The 14,899-nt window shown below is 39.4% G+C and overlaps 1 protein-coding gene across 9 annotated transcripts in view; it reads right to left on the bottom strand.

Annotated features, from left to right (window-relative positions):
* Positions 1 to 14,899, bottom strand: part of CDK8 (cyclin dependent kinase 8) — a 91,582-nt gene that overhangs the window by 59,470 nt on the left and 17,213 nt on the right. For all 9 annotated transcript variants that reach the window (XR_008465296.1, XR_008465298.1, XM_054194433.1 and 6 more), the window contains exon 2: positions 3,192 to 3,267. Coding sequence is in view for 7 of the 9 variants with exons in the window: in XM_054194433.1 (XP_054050408.1) it covers positions 3,192 to 3,267 (76 nt within the window). In the remaining 2 variants the exon portion in view is untranslated. The remainder of the gene's footprint in view (positions 1 to 3,191; positions 3,268 to 14,899) is intronic.

Genomic DNA, 14,899 nt, shown 5'->3' with positions numbered 1-14,899 from the left:
GGAAGTCACTGGATTACTTTAAAACCTAAGACTCCCATATAGGAAACTGCCCAACTCAAACTCCTGAAGCCGTCTTTGAAGTCTGGTTAACTACTCCAGCTCCTCACAGCCTTTAAGAATTCTCCTGCTTCGTGAACTGTGAAATACCATTTGGTGCACTATTCCAGGTGGATAGGCTTTAACGACTTTCTTCCTTGTGATTAAATCAGAAGACATCAAGTGTTTGGGCTTGTATGTTTTGTATATTTTTATACAACTCTTCTCACCATTCTATCCCTCTGCTCTCCCATCTAATACAAATCCATCTCTTGGTATGATGAGTGTGCAGTTTTTAGTGCCTGCTTAAATCCTCAGAAGCAAAAGCGCAGATCACAAAAAAGATACCCGGAATCCCAGGCAGTACATATGTCTGCAGAGAACAAGAGACAAGCAGCCAAACGTCCAATTAAGGATCTGGAAGAGGCAGCATTCACAAATGCTTACCATGGTGAATGAATCAGGGAAAGATAAGGAAGAATATAACACTACAAGCATATTGATATTAAAGACACTGATTCAGTCAGCATAATTAGCACAATAACTGTTAATTCTACCAATTAAACAAATGGTTTACAAAAAATCATTAAAAAAATCCGCTTATTTCAACAGAGTAAGAGACTAGCTAGGTTCTTGAACATTAGTTAGTTCCGAGTTCTCATGCTGCAGGAAGTACTGAAAGGTAGGAAGTCTTTCATATACGTATCTAGATTGAGCTCATCTCAGGTCTGTGACCTAGTTCAATCCTTTCCCTGTAATGGATTATTTCAATTTCAATATGTAATTGATGTACTTCAATAATTATTTTATTTTTTCTGAAGATCTGACACTGTTCTTCACCTCAGGTGTCTGTCTGCATGAAACAGACATGTTAAAAGAGTAGGCTATAGTCATTTTTAAATATATCAGTTTTGGACTAATTGAGTAACTTAAGTTAGTCGTCATAAACAAGACAAAAGCCATTGTAAAGTTATAAAAACAAGGGAGAGTTTCACTGGAATTTATATCAAACTGCACGCTACTCAGATAGTCACAGAGTAAAATATATAAGCATCAGCTCTCCAGAGAAACTGAAATGGATACATCTCATACACAACCCAAGTCATCCTAGTTCCTCTTAAGACCACTGTGCTCATAAAATGCATTAATTGAGGTAGTCCAGATCACATTGTTACAATGTCTGGCATTCAGTATTGACTTTTTATGTATGACAGCTAATAATTTTATTAATTAGATGCTGGGTGACATTTTAGGGCACAATACAGTAGCATTTTCATATATACATTACACATACTCACATAATCAATATAAACAGTATGCCTGTTATCCTCAGTTTGATCCATCTCTATATGAGGTTCCTTTTTTTCCCTTTTACAATATTAACTGATTGCGGGGTTGGGGGGGGGTAGGGGGGTGGGGGTGGAATTCTACTTAACAGAATTAAAATGAACAACACATTTCAGGGAAAAAATTCTCCTGTTAACTCCAAACAGCAATATCAAAAGAAGGGTAAGGAAGAGAGATTCAAACCCTAGAAATCCATGATGAATTATTAATTCAACTGCAGGAAAATTCAACCACAGTATCAGCAGTTGCAAGCCTGGAAGCATAGCCAGAACCAAAGTCAACGACAGCTCAAGAAATGCTGCTTCAGGTTATTCTTTCTACCCCACGCTCGCTTTTGGGCTTGACTCCTCTCTTTGCTCTCGATGCCTGCTTTCTTGGTATCTTTGGTGTCTTCAGTATGTTCCCCTCCTTCCCCCACTAACTTCTCTTCAAAGGGCACATGCTGCAGGAGCTCAGAACAAGAAGAAAGCCTCCCTGCTTCTTGCTCCTCTTCCACAGCTACTGGGGACGCTGCTGCCCGAGAGGAATGACCACACAACACTCCCCAAGCCGTGCAGTGAGGCCAAATCCTTCCTGACTGTCAGCCGAATTAGTGATTCTCTTTTTAATAGACAGAAGTTGAGTTAGGGTCATATCCTGAGTAGAGACACCTCCCTAACACCAGCCAAGCTCCCACCAAATTCAAGCAGAACAAACTCTTCAAAACTCCTTAGGTAAAGACAAACAAAAAATTTTCCCAAATGCCTCTGAAATGGTAGCTGACACTTCCCAAAAGCATTCAGCCTGAGGGAGTCACAGCATTTAGAAAATTTCTCCAAAATGGTTGAAATCAGCAAAATTTAAGACCCTGTTTTCCTTTAGTTTGGTGTGGATATCTACATTGGCAGTGAGGCTCAGCTTTCGTCTACGGGCAGGAACAGCTTCTCCTGCAGAATATTCCTTGCATTTGATTTTTTTCACCTCACTCAGTTCAAGGACTAACATGTTTGAAATCACAAAGCCAACTGGAAGTTGACAAAGTAGGAAAGCCTGGTACTCACTTTAATCCATAAAAATGAAATTAAGGTAGTTTTACACTCCTGAGGAATATGGACTGAAAATAAACGGTTCGCTTCCCTCACACACACACATAGATTACACGCACTTCCTTGTAGTAAGCAATTTCAGTTGAAACATTTCAAGCAAAATAAACCCAAACAGCACTATAATGTAAGAACATACTTCAGAATACCAGTTTTACCAGTATTTCTTCGGAAGCTTGTCACAAACCATAACTAGACCACATTATTCACCAGTTTCTAACGCATGGAATATGCGTTAGAATATAAACCTGAATAACCTAAGAAACCCTTTGAATAATATTCATGGATATATCACAGCCTCCAAGGCAACAACAATGCCAGTTTAGTTTGAAGTCCTCACTTAAATAGAAGTTAACGTGTTTTAATCATTATGAGCCAATAATCACTAATCTCTTTAGGAAAATAACTGAAGTACTAATGCAAAAGTCAGATCAAATACATAGTTTAAGCCACTGACTCTAATTATGTTTTTAAAGTGCTGCATTTAAAGCTAACCTGCCCCGAGGCAGGCAGTAAACTGTAATTTAAAAATACTGTCATTTTTAGACAGCAAACATAACAGGTGCGCAAAGTCTTCCGTGACATTTGTACTTATTTTATACCTCCATGATAAAAATATAGCGCCCATAGTAGAATAACATGATTCAGCAAATAAAAACCAGCATGCACTCAAATCAATACTTTTAATAAGTCTGTTTGCTAGTAGAAAGAACTAATGTTACTTACTGCTATTTCTCTGCATGCAGACATAGAAATTCCAGTACCTTCTATTTGCTTTAAAGCATAATCTTTATCATCTTTCCTGTGAAAGAAGAAAAGAAGTTTTTTTAAAAATATTGCAGCATGAATTCCAAGTGAGCTCTTCACTACCATTCAGAGGACACTTTCTAATTAATACAAATTCTGCACCTTATTTTCTTTTGATTCTTTACTAATTTAATGTCTGGGTACCCCGCTAAACCATAAGCTAACCACACTACCTTGATAAAGCTAAAATATAAATTTGCTCCCACTACATAAATAGGGATTTTTTTGAAACTTTTTTATTTTAAATTCAATGATCAACATTTCTTCCATTCCTTCCTTCTCTTCATAAGAAGAAAACAAAGCGAACATTTAGAGTACATACTAGAAATAAGTCTAGCTCAGGGTCCATCTTCCATAAATGTATTACTCTGGGACACAGGAAGTCTTCCCCGTATTTTAATGAATTCTTGATCAGCCCAGAAGCAACACCACGGTAACATCTTATCTTTTCTTTCCTCTAGGTCACAGAACTGTGTTCTAAAATTATGTTCCTACCAAACTAATAAAACTACCACGATTAGTAAAAAAACCCCACAAGGTATCTGTGCAATCTGAAGAATCCAGAGAAATAATTGTTCAGATTCAAACATGTATAACGCTTAAAAACAACACCAACACTACCCTGTACTCTTAACCAGGTATGCACCTTACAGTCATTTATTTAAAATGCAAGACGATTAGTAACTCCAGCTACCAAAAGCAAAATGAAGAAGAGATACACTGCAGCAAAAGAAGACGTTGAACTCTTGCCCATCCTCAGCCTCAAAGAGCTCAAATTTAAGAGATGGAGTGCTTGTCCTTCCCACTCGTGGGCTGGCATCCACAGCACTCCAGGGGGACAAGGCACTTAACAACAGTATTGCCTTCAGTATTTGGAGCGCTCATATAGCCCCAAATCTCCCGGTTACATAAGAATCCTTATTAATTTTTAACGAATTCAGCTTTCACAGCTGTGAAAAGCCGCCTTGAAAAAAAAGTGCAACTCAAACATCCTAAAGGCAAATAAAACAAAACAGTAGTTAAGCATTTACAACTTACACACTTGTTTCGTCAAGCTCGCACTAAATACATGCAAGGCTTTGAACTGCTGTATTCCTACCTGAAACACCCACTTTCCCCTATTCATCGCTACCTTTTTAATCCCTCAAATTATCAGGTCCCATCCAAGAGATTTTTCATGGGGTTCAAAGACAACCCACTGTTAGCAATAACCTTTCAAAACAGAAAAGAGAGAAAAAGTGGGAGATAAATGGTCAAAATCTGAAGACGGTTAATGAGGAGGAAAAATGAAAGAGCGAGTGGGCGAGAACAGATTTCAGTAAGAGGGCGATTACATATTTTCGGCAAGATAGAAGAGGGGAAAAGATACAGGATCTGACACAAATAGGAAAAAAAAAAGTAGGGAAGACAACGACAGAAGGCATTAAAAAGGTTCCCTATAATAAAAACCTAAAACTTCCTTGTCTGGAAGAGAAAGAGCCAATGATGAGCACAGATTCATACTTGGACAAAACAAGGTGGGCATAGGGAACAATCCCCTAATTTCTCACCTCAGAGGAAAACAAGTTGCATGAAGCCCAAAAAGAAGAAACCATCATGATATTAAGCATGTAATTAAACTGTGCAACTCATGGTGACAGAATATTATAGGGATCAAAAGTATAAATGGATTTCAAATTGAATTACACAAATTTATGGTGGATAGGGGAGTATTGGACCACTTCATGAGCAGCTACTGAACATAATCCCAACCCGCTTTCCAGCACAGAGATTTCCTATGCTGCTGACAGAAAAAGATACAGAGAAATTTTCTCAGCTAAAAGTCATTTTACTCTCTATCTGCCTTAGCCAGCAACGGGTTGTGACCATTACTGGATACAAATATGAAGCAAAACAGATTGGACTAGAGGTTATTCTCATTGCCCTGTGTGCTCATCAACTTAGTTTTTGAGGTGTTTGGGAAGATCTTTATTTCATGAGAAGTGCTGCCACACAACTGCTACTGTTACAAGCATCACCACTGACAGAACATGGAACAAAACAGGTCAGACTAAAGGTTATTCTCATTGCCCAGTTGCTTATCTGCTTAGACTTCAAGTTATTTTAAGAACTCAGTATAACGAGAAATGCTACCACACAACTGGTATTATTACAGACATTTCTGGTAGCATCGTCTACAATGAAGCCTGCCTTGCATTTACGATTGTACAACTATTTTTAATAGATAAAATTTTTGCCAAATTAAGTCTGGACTAAAATTTTCCATACCAGATGGCAGACTTTCTCTGGAAATTTTTAGGAAAAAAAAAACTACTTCAGCTGTTTCCTAGAACAAAACTGGAAGAACACGCTTTCAGTCGTGTATGTTAACTCCTTTACCATCACTTCTTTATCGCTGAAATTTGACAGGTGTGTTTAAGAACGTACCATTTGGTCTCCTCAAAACAACGGATGAAATAAGAAGTCCTGAAAATTAATCTTCTCACATTAAAAGGCAGTTAAAGAACTAAGATCCAGAGACCCTGTGACCAACCTTGCCCTGCCCTTACAGCAGCCCAGGGCTGTGGGTAATTAACCCCTCGCTCGTTTGCTCTACCTGGGTGCTGCACACAGGAACGGAGGGCAAGTGGCATCTGCCCTGTCCTCAACCAACCCAAGCACTTCAGAGAAAACAGGCACAGTAAAAAGAAGGAGAGCACATTTTTAGCACCACACTACACTCTCCCCCATGTGAGAAACGCTCCTTATCCAATAACAATGGCTTGGGCAGTGAACGATACGAAGCACATTTTATTTAAACATTCTTGCAAGAACGGGTGACCCAGCAAGTAGGCACACTTTTGGTTCTTGAAACACACCTTTTTATTTCCTAATCCTGGCCGAATTTTCCCTCCCCTGTTTCCCATTGGTTAGGTACTCCAGGGTTCACAGCCTGTCCGGAATGCCTAAAATTCTTCCTGGATGTCCACCTCTACTTCTCCTTATGCTGCACCTAGAGGGCTTATCTGACTAGTTTATTTCTTTCCTTCTTGGTGAAATTGCCCAATGTCATTCGCCCTGGTTAAATGTTTCACTACCCTTCTAGACACTAATCTGGTATGAATCAGTTTGTCCTTTTGTCTGTGTGATAAGAGATGTTCTACAAGCCTTTGCTGGAGCCTCTTTGTCTAGTCATTCCCTTATCATGTCACCTCTGATGGAAATGGCTTTTCTTCCTTGCAAAAACAATACCTGCCTTTCTTACATCCAGAACCTGAAAAAATAACCAAAGACTTCCAAGACTGAAGTTCTCTGAATTACGCACACACAGTTGAGATACAAAGCAATAAACCAATTCCTAACCCTCTCTAACATCTGTTCTACACCAAGGGTGGTAATACGCCATGGTTACCCATTAGATCATTAGTACCAGCTTTTCCATTAAGAGAAGTAGGAAAATCCTCTTCTACCCTTGGGCCAAGCAAGATGTTTTTTATAAAGCTTAGTGTAACTCATTGGGAGACAAGGGAACTGGAGGAATAGTTTTAAAGGGAGTAATTAGAGTTTACAAAACCATTATGAAGCCAAAGGAAAGGCCAGAGTGACCATGCTTATTTTACACAACTTCCAAAAATATTTTGCCAGTAGTCTGTTTAGAATCATAACACAGCCCAAATGGCTTCCCCATGGTTTTAGATATGGACAATTTCCTTCTCTGAAGATAAAGAGATGCTCAATGACAAGACAGAAAAAAACAAACAACAACAAAAAAAGAAAAAACCCTATTTATAAACATCTTCCACAGCCAACAAAATTTGCCACTAAGCAGCTTGTATTTTAAGCGCACAGTAAGACTCAAAGCATAATGAGGCTTTGAGCAGCCTGGTCTAGTGGGAGGTGTCTCTGCCCATGGCAGGGGGGTTGGAACTGGATGATCTTTAAGGTCCCTTCTAACATGAACTGTTCTGTGATTCTATGATAATTCAACTAAATTTCTTCCTTCTAACAGAGAGGTCCTGTTGGGAAAACCTGCTGGCTTTGCTGCCTGGGAACGAGACGTTAAGTAACTTCAGCAGCTCCTCCACCTACCAACAGGCTTAGAAAAACTGGTCAATCTGCAAACTTATTTTCATACAAATATATTCATACTTTCCTGCACTTAAGTAGGCACACAGTAATACTCCCCCCTAGTAACAGGCAATTGTGAGAGCGATAAAATAAGAAAACTTGCTTTGTATGTGGCTGCTGGAAATAGCAGTGTTTATTGTAGTCAAACACAAGCTACATAATCCTGTGTGAAAATGCTATTTCCTGAGGGACAACATTAACATCAGAGGCATAAACTTGAAAAAAAAAAAAAAAAAAGGATAGCTGCGACACCACTTTCAGTGTACTTTAATGACAAGAACAAATATACAGCAATATCCCCATAAAAGAGCATAACTATCTAGTTTTGTTATTACAGCTTGAATAAACTAAAACCAAAACCGCCACCTTTCAAAGAATTAAACGACTAAGTATTATAATGCTGTTTCCAAAAGTTCTACTGAATTTGGAAGTACGACGGCACCATAGAAAACATTCAGTCTGTCTGGGGAAAAAAACATATCAAAAAGAATCATGGAATCATGGAATCTTCAGAGTTGGAAGGGACCTCTGGAGATCATCTAGTCCAACTCCCCTGCTAGAGCAGGATTGCCTAAACCACATCCCTCAGGGCTGCATCCAGGCGGGTCTTGAAAATCTCCAGAGAAGGGAACTCCACAACCTCCCTGGGCAGCCTGTTCCAGTGCTCTGTCACCCTCACTGTAAAGAAGTTTTTCCGTGTATTTGAACGGAACTTCCTATGTTCCAGCTTGTGCCCATTGCCCCTTGTCCTGTCACTGGGAACCATTGAAAAGAGCCTGGCTCCGTCCTCCTTAAACCCACCCTTTAGATACTTGTAAACATTAATCAGGTCCCCCCTCAACCTTCTCTTCTCCAGGCTAAAGAGTCCCAGCTCTTTCAGCCTTTCCTCATAAGGGAGGTGCTCCAGTCCCATAATCATCTTGGTTGCCCTATGCTGGACTCGCTCCAGTAGTTCCCTGTCCCTCTTGAACTGGGGAGCCCAAAACTGGACACAGTAGGAGTAGGAACAGATGCCTGCTGAATGTGAGCACGCTGCAAGCCTTTAGTATTAAAATACCTAGCATTTCTACCCTTTATTTAGAAGGATACTTTAAGCATAAATATGTTCAGCAAGTGGGAGAAAATATCCTACACATGGAGAAAAAGGAGGCTTATTATGTAAAAGGCTGTTTAAAAAAAATTCGGTTCTACTGTTATTTCATCTCCCATATCCTGTATTTTGTAGAAACGTATTGGCACAACATTATAATACATCCTTTATTCAGATCACTAGGTCTGTTTAAAATTCAATTGAGTAATAAAAATAGCAGAATAAAGTAATGAAGCCTTAAAATCAGCGGTCATAATTCTAAATTTGCATTACCATTTAAAAAAAAAAGATCTCAAATTCAAAATTAACTGGTCACAATTTAGGAATAGTTTTGCCTTTAAAAACAAGGAAATACAAAACTTGACTGCAGTTAAACATCTGAGGAAAACAGGCTCTGCTGTCTTACAGATACCACAGGGAACTATAAATGCAGCATCTATTCTGCAGAAAACTCTAAGGAACCTGTTAATTGTTTATGGTTCTTATTCCCTAAAGCATACAAAAATCCTGATAATTAAAAGATGATCCCACCAATAAAACACATGGGTTTTTTTTTTAATTCTACCCTTGAGAATTCCATTATCATCAATAGTAGTAAAAGTACCACATCCTGAGTCAGTACAACTGTCACACTGTTGCTGGAGCGAGTGATTCTGGCTCAGCAGTACTAACTCAAAATTCTCTGAATGCATTAAATACAGCATTTTGATTTTTACTAGCCAAAAATGAATTTGTGCTGTAGAGTATCTTAGCTTTGAACAACTCACCTCAACGAACACTGAGTAACTCCAAGCCCCAAACTGTACAAACGGTAGCACATCTTCACTACTAACAGCAAAATACTGACAGGAGCTTTCACAGATGCCAGGGAGCCAGGCAAGGCAGAATATACCCAATGCTCTATTACCTACCAGAACTTCGAAAAAGGAAATAGATCGATCAGAGGTTTTATTATAGTTTACTTGTAACTATTAGAATAGTGTTCAAAGATTTAAATTTAAACTACAAATGAAGAAAAAGATAACACAGAGTTAAACTGTGGTATTCAAATTGGTTTTCTTTCTCTCTTCTCCCCTAAATGCTTTACTGAAATTGAACACAGCAAATATATGGACTTAATGCACGTGCAGATTTGACATGTACAGAACAACTTAGAAAAACACCCAGCTATAGGTTAGAATATAAAAAACACAACACCTACGAGAGCAAATTATAACATTTAGGAGACTGACTTGGCATTTTCGCTTTGCAGCATCATCCTCTGCCTCCTCCCCCGAGTCATAGCAATGTTGTTTAAATAAATTAAAATCAGTCTGGTACATACATGACATTCAATGAAGTCAACAGGAAGAAGCAGTTAACTCAGTTCTTTGGAAGTATACAAATACACAAATCCAATTTTTGAAGCTGAAAGATTTTATATATTTATACTAAATGCCAAAAGAACTGCTGTATACACAGCAAACGCTTCTATACACACTAAAAGAATAAATGGTTTTCTAGAAAACGCAGCAAGATGAGGGCAGACTCACACCCATTTAAATGATGACTTGGAAGAATAGAATTATGTCTTTTCCTCTTCCAACAGCACATTTATGGCACCAAGTAGTCTTGCGAGAATATTTATACCAGAAGTTCTATTTATTTTTGCATTTTATATCTTTTAACTACAAACCCAGAAAAAGAGCGTGGTGGAGAACTAAGTGACAAAGGACACAAAAGAGGCTGAGGTTCTCAGTGCCTTCTTGGCATTGGTTTTCACATCACGCTCCACTTGCACAACCACCACATTCCCAAGGCTAGTGGCACAGTCCTGGTAAAACCAAGTGGAGGAAAATCAGATCAGGAATGACTTCAACGAACTGGACGGACACACAGGTCCACGTGACCAGGTGGGCTGCATTCAAGGATATTTTACTGAGCTGGCAAATGTCATTGCTAAGCCACTCTATCATCTGCAAAAGGTCATGGTGATCGTGGCAGGTTCCTGACGACTAGAAAAGGGCAAATATCAGAACCCTCCTCAAGAAGGGATAAAAGGTTCAACGATACTATAGGCTAATCAGCCTAACCGCAGTCCTTGAAAAGGTTATGCAGCAAACCCTCCTGGGAAGCTATTTTCAAGCACATGAAGGAAAATAAGTGACTGGAAACACCTAGCAAGGATTTTCCAAGCACGAGTTGTGCCTCACCAACCTGACTGTCCCATAGGAGAGGCCTAGCTCTGTGGACAATGGAACAGCACTAGATGTTACCTTGACCTTAGCAAAGCTTGTGACATGATCTCATAATATACTCATAGCAAAATTAGAGCACACTTGGACAGCTAAACTAAAGAACGGATGAAAAAATCAATTGGACTGCCAGACTTAATTGGTTGTCATCAGTGATACAAACCCAAAAGGCTGCCAGTTACTAGTGCATCCCTCAGGGGCAGATACTGGGGCTGATATAACATCTTCAGTGGTACAAATGGACAATGGGATGGAAGGCATCCTCAGCAAATCCACAGATGACACTAAACTGGGGACAGTGGTTGATACAATGAGCAACCCATCTGCCATTTGGACAGACCTCAACAGACAGGAAAAATGGGCAGACAAGAACCTCAGAAAGCTCAAAGACAGACAAGTGTAAAGACACATTTCTAGTTTGGAATAACACCACGCAACTGGACACGCTGCCAAGTGGGTCAAAAGTAGCTTTACAAAGCAAGACCTGGGGTCCTGGTGGACAAGCTGAACATAACACAGCAATGGACCCCTGCGGCAAAGGCAGCCAACCAAATCCCAGGCTGTATTAGAAAGAGCGTACCCAGCAAGTGGAAGGAGGTGATTATTCCCCTATATTCACCACTATAAAACTACATTTAGGAGCTCCATATTCAGTTTTAAAGGTTTTCCAGTACAAGAAAGACATACTGAGCAAGTTCAGCAGAGCACCTCAAGGAGCCTGGAGTACATGACACGTAAGGAGAGGCTGAGCGCGCCAGGTTTGTTCAGCCTTCACAGAAGACCAAGGAGGAATGCTATCGCTGCCTTCAGTGAGCTAATGGGAGGTACAGGGAAGGAGTCAGACTCTTCTCGGAGGTGCCCAGAAAACAGATCAGAGGCAGCAGTCACAAGTGGCAAAAAGATAAAACAGAATTAGATAGCATGAAGAAAAAAGAAAACACACCACAGCTAGTCAGAGAGATTTGATGGAGTTCTCCATGCTCAGAGATATTTAAAACTCAGCTGGATAAGATCCTGAGCAACCCGAGCTAATTTCAAAGTTGGTCCTGCTTTGAATGGAACGTTGAACCAGATGCCTTCAAGAGATCCCTTCCAACCTGAAGTATCCTATGTGGGATTGTAAAATAAGCTATATTGCTTATGATTCATCTGAAACTCTAAGGAGTTTCACAGCTGTGTAGTACATTCTTTTCAAATACATATTTTCAAGACACACAGCTAATTCTTAATACTGTTTTCCAAGTCTGACAACTTTTCCAAAACTTAGCTAGAAAAGAAACAGAGCAATTCTAGATGTGTACATACATAACTTTGGGGACCATTTCCTATAGAGAGATGCAAAACTTCTCATTTTCAATGCAATTTAGATTAGTGCGAGGACACAACTTTGAATTTCATCTCTTATCGGAAGAGTAATCTTTCTTTATTCAATATTTAAAGACTGTTCTAGTATTTGCAATGCGTGCAATGGTAACTGTCTCTTAGAAAAGGAAATAATTCTATGGCTCGTTGTAAAACTAAAGCATTGCACAGATATTGCTACTTATAAGCAGCACAAAAAAAAAGAAGTACAAAGGTTACATTTTTGTGAAAAGGAACAAGTCTTTAGAATTATATTTTTCCTCAATATTATAAATACTCATATCTGAACCCTCAGATCTCTGTATAGCCTGCAGATGATTTGTATGGATACCATACAAATCAAGAATAAATTCATTTTACCTACTGGATTTCAGTGGCTTTTATGTAGATTCCACAAGCTTTCAATGTGCTTTGTGCTTACACGCAGAGAACCATGGAGACCTAACAAAACCCTTTCACCCCTAAAGGAAGTTGACTCACATCCCCAAAGACCATTGCACCCTGACGAGATCAGTGTATTCTAGAAGTGGACACCATAGAGCACTGTGCTGGTTTTGGCTGAGATGGAGTTAGCTTTCTTCACAGTAGCTCCTATGGGGCTATGTTTTGGATCTGTACCAAAATCACGCTGACAACACCCCCATGTTTTAGTTATAGCTGAGCAGTGCTTACACGGTGCCAAAGTCTTTTCTGCTCCTCAGACTGCCCCACCAGTGAGCAGCCTGGGATGCACAAGAAGCTGGGAGGGGACGCAGCTGGGACAGCTGACCCCAACTGCCCAAGGGATATCCCATACCATATTATGTCGTCCTCAGCAATAAAAGCTGCAGGGAGAAGAGGAGGAAGGGTGGGCATTTGGATTTATGGTGTTTGTCTTCCCAATAACTACTATGTGTGATGGAGCCCTGCTTCCCTGAAGGTGGCTGAACATCTGCCTGCCGATGGGAAGTGGTGAATTAATTCTTTATTCTGCTTTGCTTGTGTGCGTGGCTTTTGCTTTACCTATTAAACCAGCTTTATCTCAACCCATGAGTTTTTGCACTTTTACCCTTCCGATTCTCTGTCCCATCCCACTGCAGGGAGTGAGCGGCTGTGTGGGGCTGAGCTGCTTACCAGGGTTAAACCTCAATAAGCACATCCAAGACATACAGCCTCAATAACTGAAGAACGCACAAAAGCATTAAGATTACTCGGGTTTACAGTCACAGTCCAACTGGCTGAGACTGAAAAAAAGTTTCAAATTGTAAAACATTTAAGTGTATGAAACCCAGTGGTTATCACCGCATACATTTAAAAGTACAAAGCTGGACAGGTATACCCGTGCAGAATGAGATGTAACAGCTCTGGGAGGATAGGTGGTAACAGCCAACTAGCAAAGATGATGTCCATCAGCAGAAAATAAGTTGTATAGGAAAAAAATTGTTACTAATTGGTACAAAGGCTGAGAAGTTGCATTACAAGCACCTGACTTCCCACAAAGCAAATTTTAGGTCAAAACTTTTGTCAAACTAATTAGTACACATGGTAAGTCTGATCACTGACCCTATACCTTCAGGAGCAAAATCTTATAAGTAATTCTCTAAAAAAAAAAAAACACAACACAAATTTCTGAGCTAGCAGTGATGCAATGATAACCACTTAATCTTTTTGTAATTCCATTTTTACAAAACCTGCTGGGTAAAATATTTCAATATTTTACAATTATGTTGACAAAAATAACGGAAAACTAACAGTGAAGTTTTGCACAGTAGCTTGCTTTGAGCCAATGCTTTGCTGCTGAAAGAACCCCATCTTCATCCTCACACACACCCCTGTCCGCTGCGCTAGAGCCCAAGCACTCGTTTTCAGATGGAGGTGAGCTTATTCCAAGAGTGGAAAAGTTATTTCCAATTTTTTGTTTAATAGGATTTCTGCCACATTAGTGAGTTGAAGCAGCCTGCTGAGTGCTCAGATGAGCAGTGGAGTTATCTAAGGCACAGAACAGACATAGCAGAGGTGCATCCATTTCTGTCCGCATTCCAGATGAAGTTAATCTTCTAACTAGTACTTTCTTTCCGCATCAGCTTGAGGCAGTACACCCACCTTTGCCAGAAAGTTGCAGCTAAGTGCTACATCCACTGAAAGAAATATTCTATTACCTAAAAACACTCACCATGGATAAAACAGTAGACCTTTTCAAAATATGGAAACAACATGAACTAGAATTCTGTCGTTCACTTATAGCTGTTTGAGGGTCACTTTACTTACATATAATGCACAGAGCATTAACAAATCATTTCCAAAATGAGATTATTCTAATTTTCCACGGGCCACTTGTTGTGGGAGGGTTTTTTTGTTTTGAAAGAAAAAAAAAAAACCACACGCATTTCAGTTACACTAGCTAAAATAAATTGGATGAAGCAAGACCAAAAGATAAACATTAGCTCAAATTACTGTTTCTTCATTTGAATGAATTTAAAAACATTTTGAAAAATGGGGTAGTCCTATAACATGCATTAAACCCACAGAAAATAGGTTAAAACTATCTTCTCTATTAAAAACTACCTGCTACACAACCAAAGCATGACTATTTTTAAGAGTTCAGATTTATTCAAGCCCAGAGTATTTAAATGTATTTAAAAACAGCTTAAAGCTTATCCCCATCATAGACTCTAGCTTGTTCCTTTCGGAGCAGAAATCTGCCAAAAATCAGATAAAAACCCAGATTCTGTCATGAAAGCCTCTTATACATAAATAAATGAGAAAGGATTTTAATAATGCAACCCAGTCAGAAAAGCTGGGAGTCCAAGCTACTTTGCTGAGGATTTTAGCTCAAAAGAATAGTTCACAACTAT

Source organism: Rissa tridactyla, chromosome 1, assembly GCF_028500815.1.
Source record: "Rissa tridactyla isolate bRisTri1 chromosome 1, bRisTri1.patW.cur.20221130, whole genome shotgun sequence".
Taxonomy (NCBI): domain Eukaryota; kingdom Metazoa; phylum Chordata; class Aves; order Charadriiformes; family Laridae; genus Rissa; species Rissa tridactyla.
The sequence above is the reverse complement of the archived record's forward strand: the minus strand, read 5'-3'. Positions and strand labels throughout refer to the sequence as shown.